This window comes from Teleopsis dalmanni, chromosome 2 (genome assembly GCF_002237135.1).
Source record: "Teleopsis dalmanni isolate 2A chromosome 2, ASM223713v2, whole genome shotgun sequence".
In the NCBI taxonomy this organism is placed as follows: domain Eukaryota; kingdom Metazoa; phylum Arthropoda; class Insecta; order Diptera; family Diopsidae; genus Teleopsis; species Teleopsis dalmanni.
The window spans coordinates 229,709,186-229,717,090 of record NC_051847.1 but is presented as its reverse complement, the minus strand read 5'-3'; the positions used below and the strand labels follow the sequence as shown (position 1 = coordinate 229,717,090).

At 30.9% G+C, this 7,905-nt stretch overlaps 2 protein-coding genes across 2 annotated transcripts in view; both read left to right on the top strand.

The window, feature by feature from the left end:
• Positions 1–6,962: 6,962 nt before the first annotated feature.
• On the top strand, positions 6,963–7,576 carry LOC119676908 (putative defense protein 3). Its single transcript, XM_038088176.1, has 3 exons — positions 6,963–7,093; positions 7,187–7,283; positions 7,353–7,576. Exons 1-3 carry the CDS (start codon positions 6,977–6,979, stop codon positions 7,574–7,576), a joined length of 438 nt encoding a protein of 145 aa, XP_037944104.1. The 5' UTR covers positions 6,963–6,976.
• A 189-nt stretch (positions 7,577–7,765) lies between these two features.
• LOC119676907 (probable multidrug resistance-associated protein lethal(2)03659) overlaps positions 7,766–7,905 on the top strand; it is a 3,300-nt gene continuing 3,160 nt past the window's right edge. Inside the window, exon 1 of the mRNA XM_038088174.1 lies at positions 7,766–7,778. Coding sequence (XP_037944102.1) covers positions 7,766–7,778 — 13 coding nt within the window. The remainder of the gene's footprint in view (positions 7,779–7,905) is intronic.

The following is a 7,905-nucleotide window of genomic DNA, read 5'->3' as shown; positions in this document are numbered from 1 at the left end:
TCTTTACTACCATTTAGGATATTTAGGGTATCGTATGCATATTCAATTGTTTTATACCCTTTGTTGTTAAGGATATATAATTTGAGCAATTGAGTGAAGTGCTGTTACTGTAGATTTGTCTTTTTTATAGGAAAATTGTAGTGGATTGTTGGGCACAACCTCTCGATGGTTTTCAGCATGAAAGACTTTAAACTGATTGATCTATAGGATTTGGAAGATTCAGAGGGTATATTTCCTACTATTGATAAGAATATTACCTTAACCTCTCGCCTTATCTTTGAAAGCTATCCCAATGTTAGACTGGATCTGAAGATTTCAACCAAAATATATTTCAGTGTAACAGATCCTTTAGAGATTAGGGCTGGGATACACCATCTGGTCCTGGTGATATGGAGGGTTTCAATGAATTTATGGCCCATTCTACCCACTCAAAGGTAACTATTTTGGGTAAAGTGGAGTTTCTAGCCCAGTGATTATTGTGAACTAGTACCCCTTACTCGTTGTCACTGGTTGTGTTGAGATGAAATCACTTTAGTATCATGGCATTATATCTAACTACATATGAGCTTTATAATTTGTGAAGTAAATGCAATTACGAGTTAATTAAACATTATTTCCTATTTATCAAACAGCAATGTATGTTATAAAAACAAATTCCTTAATATGATAATATAATTTATTATGGTATAATCTGATGCCAACAATATGAACAATAATTAAATTCTTTGTCTATAATATATTTTGCGAGCGTCAAGTTAATAATTAATTATTGAAATTATTTAAAAATAATGCACTGAGCAGTGCGAGTGCACTATGATATAATCAGGCGTCAATAAGATTTTTTACAACAGAACTCTAGACTTTATTTATCAAAAATATATTTTAAGATCATCATGTTAATAAAATTAATTTTTAGAAAAAGGTTTGCATGTTGAACAGTTCACCGGAATATTTTTTAGTGTTTTTAGTATTATTGTTTTTTGTTATATATGGTTTATTTTAAAGTTACCAAATATTAACGATTTAAACGTGATTTACAAAAGGAAAACAATGTTATCGGAAACAATTATATGTCGAATGTCTCACAACACACTTCATTTTAATGTAATATTGGATTCACAGAGTTTTCTTTGTGATTTTGCTGTTATTTTTGTAATTCTAGTTGTCAATTGTTGTTGCTTTTAAAGTAAAATGAAAATATTTGACAGCTAAAATTACAAACAAAACTCTCGTTTGAATCCAGTATAAGATAATTACATGATTACGAGTATATGTGGTTACTAAATAATTGCTTATTGATGATTGCTGATAACGAAATTGTGATGAACTATTTAAAAACGATTAATTACACTGGAACCTAAATTGAAGCCATTTATTAACGATTTTTTAATTCATAATTGTTGGCGAAAATAATATTTTTAAGCGATTATTACTTAATATTCTAAAATATTGCTTCGTTGAACATCACCAACAATTATTGTTAATTTTATGTATAATATATCGTTCTTCTACTTTATTAACTTATGAAATTAAATTTACGGTCAGCCAAACTGCCATTTATTGCTTGCTTGACAGTGTTGCCGTTTTCACATAATATTTCAAAGCTAAGCATAGCGCGGCAATAGCTTGCCAATATAAAAATTGTTTAAAAAAAAGTGTCACTCTTGCAATTTTCCGTCATAGCGTCAAAGGGCATGCGCTGTGCAGAATTAGTTGCAGGCACAATTTGACATAGTTTTGGCAAACTTTGTTTATATGACGAATTATGTATAAATTTATACACATTCCAAAGACAATTGTGTTGACCTTAGTATGAGGATTTAAATATATTTAATAAATTTCTTTTTAATTCTACTATTTCAACAAATCATTTGCAATTTGCAATTTGCTTAGTTGCATTTGTTAAAGAAAGCAACAACAATTCAAAAAATTCTTTTACATATAGTAAATTCTACACAAAGGACAAATGTACATATGGATATGTACAAATATGACAAATGTAAATGACTCAAGTAGCGTAGTGATAATGACTCATAAATATATTACAGGGTGTTAAGTTTCTCAATTGCAGTGCAGGGAACACATTGCATGACAAGCTTAGTAGCTTAGTACATGTACGTGTGTCACAAGCCAAAATATTGCTACCATGTGCTAATAATGTTGCATGTATGGTAAGTAATGTGAGTAATGTGAGTAATGTGCCAGCTACACACAATGCATGCACAATTACAGTTACTGTAGTAACGACGAAACTTCCACGTCATTCTCCATTCTTCAAAGCAAAGGCTCGGTTTGCGGCTTACACTGCAAGCACGAAAATCGCACCACAATATGCAAATTTATTTGCTGCGCACACAGAATATTTTAATGTTAAACAAAGCCAAGCCACTTCGTTCTATTTTTGTGAAAGGATACATAATCCACTTAAGTTGAATAAAAATTACATAGTTTAAATCTGTAGTCAGCTTTACATACATATACATATACTTATATAATATACTACTTGCAGTAATTTGTGAAATCGGCAGTAATCACAGGTCCATTCCCTTTCCATTTCATAATTATGCGCAAAATTTAATTAAATTATAAATGCAAAATAATATTGAATTTTTTTTTATTCTTAACTGCAATTCAATTTTAATTTCAGTGCACAAATTGCTTTTATTCCCTACACAAATTGTTTTCTTTTTCGTTCACTCCATCATTTCATTTCATTCCCTTTTGAGTGCCAACAGTGCAGAAATCTGTTTTTCTGACCGAACCTTGTTACTCGTCTGCCTTCTAAATCATTTGTGGGGCAAAATTGTCTAATAAATGATTGCATCCTTAGGGATTTCTTTCAATAAATTAAAAGGTGAAGAATGCAGTAGTTTAAGAAATGTAAAATAATAAAAAAAATACATAAATTTCACCACTATAAGGACTAGAAAAACACACTTAGGTCATTTTTAAATTGTGTTAAAATTTAAAAAAAAAATAAACGATTCTTTAAAAATTCTTGCAGAATTACTTATCTTTACTTATTTTTAACGAAAAGTAGACGAATTGATTGTTGCTAGATTTAATGTAAGAAGTGCATTGGAAGTAATTGATATACAATCGATTAACACATGTTCAAATAAATTATTAATTGTGCAGTGTGACATAAACTTCTCATGAAGATATGCAGATATTCTGCATGCAGACATGCAAGCATCTTTTCAAGTTAAATATGCATGTAAAGTATATTCTATCCGCATTCATGGTTTTTGAAAGCATTATTGATCTATGAAGTACTTTGTGAACTGGAAAAGGTAATTTTAATAAATAGTTATCAAGAATAAGCTTTAAATACATTTATACATTAGACACTCTAATGCATTTTATTATAACATTATGGAAAATACGTTTGGTGTCATGACTTTAGAAACAGAAGTTGCATTTGAGTACTTTAAAAGTGAATAAGGCTTTATCATTTAAGAAATTTGCCACTCCATTGATGTTAGTTACAAATATTTAAACTTCAAAACGTAATAAACATTTAAAGTGTGATATATTTAATTCAAAATAACACATGAAGGTGTATGCTAATACAGTTGTCGGTCTAAACAACAAACTAAAAATCTAGATATGATTAACATTACAGATTTGACAGCAAAAGTCTTTGGTTCCTAAGTTACTGCCTGCAGAATATCTAAACGAAAAACTAAAAATCGAGATATGATTGACATTACAGATTTGACAGCAAAAGTCTTTGGTTCATAAGTTACCGCCTGCAGAATATCTGTTAATGCATTTTAGTCCTGAAAAAGGAATGTACAGGACAAAATAATTGAGAAAATGCGTTTGAAGGAATGATTGCATTGATTGGTTATAGAATACTTATTATAGAACGATTCAGTCTGGTGTACTTGAACAATTGTTCTTTAGACAATTAACCGTTATATTTTCAAAGAGTGTTAACTGACAAACTACCTTTAATAAAATAGGATGTTAGCTTATTGCCTTTGTTATTAATGCTAAATGTTAGTAGTCATGTTGTCATACCGCGAATAAGAGAATACCGAATAACTACGCACAAAACACTCAACGCTAATCTGTTTTGCCACTTAATTTGTTGCTCACTTGACGGCTTTATTCCGTTTGCATTAATTTCTTTTTTGCTGACACTGTTGCTGTCGTCGCTGTCGCCATTCTCGTTAACTGCCACATTGATTCCCAGAATAATTATGCATTGTGGTTCACTTCTACACCATCTGTTACTTGGGTTAAAATTTTAGCCCTAGCTTAGGGGTTAAAGTGGCGCCCTCCATATTATCATGTCAAGTGTTATCGAAAAGGGTGGCATTGGTTTTTGTTTGGCGCTCCGTTGTGTTCGGTATTTTACAGGCGAGTATTTGAGACAATCGTATTAACAATTTTCTGAGATAGACAATTTCATTTCATGCATTTACGATTTTTTACTCTGTAGCATTTTTACATATTGCCTATTTAAAAAAAGTTTTTGTTTTGTTTTAAAGTTTAAATTAACGCCGTGTGCGAGTTCGTGTAAATTGAGGTAAAGTAAATTGAAATTTCCTAGGGATTTTTTGCACTGCACTTGTGTAAATGTTTATTTATTTATTTATTGCACTTATTTATTATTTTTGTTTAAAAGTTTTCAAATTTATTTATTTATTTATTAAACATCTTATAAAATTTTCACAGTGGTAACACCTAATTTACTTAAATTTTATGTAATTTACCCTACTCGAAATTCTAGTAAATACCAACATTCGCTGCCATACCGACATAATTTACTATTTCCCTCAATTTACCAATTACCATCAATTTGCTCGAATTCGCACACGGCCTAAGTATGAATTTTAAAATCTATTTCTTTTAATTATGATATGTTGTTTAAATTATTCAAATTATTTGTAATATTCTACTTAAACTTAACTTTTCTACTTTTTTAGAACACACAAAAGGAGCTCTTAATTATGCTTATGGTTAAAAAAATAAAGTTGTTGTTTTTTTATATTAACATATAATTAGTTCAGAATTATAAGCTTATAAAATTTTTTTTTAAATTAACATATTATTAGTTAAGAATTATATGTTTATATAAAAAAAAACTCAAAAGGCACTTAAAAGGCACGCATTCGCCCAACAAAAAAGTGCATAAATGCGACGGTAAGTGACCCAGTTTTTACGCACTTGCAGTTCTAAAGCGATTTCCGCAGCGACAGTCGCTTAATTAATTAAAAACTGGTTAAATGCCAAACTGCCAAACTCAAAAGACAAATATTTCCACATTCGACACCCGAAAAGCTTTTGGTTGTGAGTTCAGCACTGCGAGTTGAGGTGCAATTTCTGGTTTCTGCAACTTCTCTCTTTGGGGAAGGGAACTTTGTTGTTGTGAATGCGTGTGTTGGAGGCATGCAACGTTAGGAACATAAATGCAGTAGTCATTAAAATTCATATAAATGCTATTCACACACAGAATCGTTCAATTACTTTAAGCAGCAAAACTAGTTGCAGCCGTTGAACCATGAAAAATGTAAACAATAAAATTAAGTGAAGGCATTTCGCCATAGCTGAGGTGGGGTTCTATGGTATTGGCTCACCAAATTATTTAACCTTGGAGTATATTTTGGAACAGATGAATTTGTAAGGGATAATGAAAGTTTCTTCTAGACTGTTAAATTTGAATAAATTTTTTTATGTGAAAGTAACATGCTTTAATTTTATACAATGAAAAAATAGAGAAAACAGAAAAATAGATGGAAATAAATAAATATTCCTTTATATATATATTTTTCTCCCACGATATATTTTCAAAACTGTAAAGGGTTGTCCATTTCGTGATTATGATTTGGTAGCATATTATTATAAATATAATATATAATACATAATAAATATGATAATAAATTAATATTATAATAAATAAATATATTTATTCATACATATATTTTAAATATTTGGTGATGTGAATGGACTACAAAGATTTGTCACCTCTGAACTTTTTTTTTTGAGACTACGAAAACGATCGTGTGTATCGTAATTGACGGCTATGTATCGACAAGTCATCGAAAATTACCTTGAAAGTTTCTAGTACAGTAAAATGTATGGTAGATTGCATTTAAATGCAATTTCACATCTAATGACAAGGTCCAATATAAATATACTCTAATAAGTTGATCCAACTCTAAAAAAAATGTTTGTTTTATTTACATTTACTCTGCAACTATAAAATGGATAATCGTGTATAAAAAAGAGCTCCGAACTTGGCTTTCTTGGGTTGTCAAATCGTGTAGTTTTGTAGCTTTCTAGTTTTTTGTGTGTCATGTTCGCTTGACCTCTATTAGCTTGATCTCCTTAAATTTCAAAACATTTTGCATAATTGTAAAAGTTCCAATACTAATAACTAATTGTATTCCTTATACTTATAGGTAGCTTAGATATATCTAAGGTATCTTTTACAATTGGTACATACTATAAATATACTTGATCACAGCAAAAGCATTTACAGAAAATTTTGTAATTTTATGATAATAAAAAATAAAGTTTTGAATTTTAAAATAAATTCAGAAGTTTCCGTTTAAATATAAAGCACAACCCTAAAGTCACGCAACCCTAAAGTTCCGAATATCAGCAAAAGTTTATCGCGTTAACCACGGCTTGCAGCAGTACCACGCTATTTGTAGGCTTCGAAACACTGACAAAAAGTTTAGGCCAAAGTCTCTTTTAATAAAAACAAGCATTCAACAATTGTTGAATGCTGTCAATTGAAGAGAAAAAAGACAAAGTCAATAATAGGCAAAACCAAAAAGCAAAGCTCAGCTTTTGTTCGCTTGCAAGCCGTCCAGCCCAAAGGCTTTAAAAACGCCTAGCCTCACGGTCAGCGACAGGAGAACAAAATCAGTTTCCGACCACAATCGTACATAACACAACAGACACTCATAGATACAATTTCGTCTTGAATAGACTTGCAAAGAAGGCCGATAGTACAACTATGGAATTAAATTTGACAATTTGTGCATTTTGTGTATTGACCTTTTCGGTGACGGTACTAAACGGTTTTCCAAATGGCGCGCCAGCGGATGCGTGCGTGAAGAAACGCGTGAATCAGGTACAGTGAATAATATCGATTATGCCTTAAGCTATAACGAATTGTTTATTACGATTGTTTCAAAAATTATAAGTTTCAAAATGATTTCAACAGCCCCATCATGGTGAAGCACGCTCACAGCCTTTACATACAAATCCTTTTGAAGTGGTAGCCAGCGCACAATACTATCATCCTGGACAGGAAATTTCTGGTATGCTTTCGGAAGAATAGTGCTTTTAATTCGAGAATTTAATTATTTTTTGAACGCGTTTACTTTCAGTTGTAATTTATCCTCGTGATCAGAATAAACTTTTTCGCGGTTTCCTCATACAGGGCCGTGATGTGGAATCAAATGAATGGATTGGTGAATTTATACAAAGCGAAAATACAAATTCCATTCCAGAGTGCTCAGCTATAACACATTCAGATAATCGAGACAAATTGGGTGCTAAATTCATATGGAAAGCTCCGCAACATAAACGTGGTCGGGTTTACTTCACGTAAGTTTTTTATAGAATTTAAAAATTTTACCATATCATAAGGAATAGTAATAATTGTATTTATCACCTAACTTGGAGAGAAAATAGAACTCAAAATAAGTTACTTATTCGACTCTGTATAGTATGCCTTGATAAACGAAAAATATGTGCAGCTAATATAATATAAAAAAATCCGGTATAAAATTCTACTCGAATGTTCTACCAAGGTTTTTTCAGCTTTTCATCTGTCATCTGTCATTAGTGATCAGTCATCAGTCATCAGTGAAGTGAACACCTCAACTTCTTCAGCTTCTATATTGATAACTTAATGTAGCCTAACATTTGTTGTTTTTT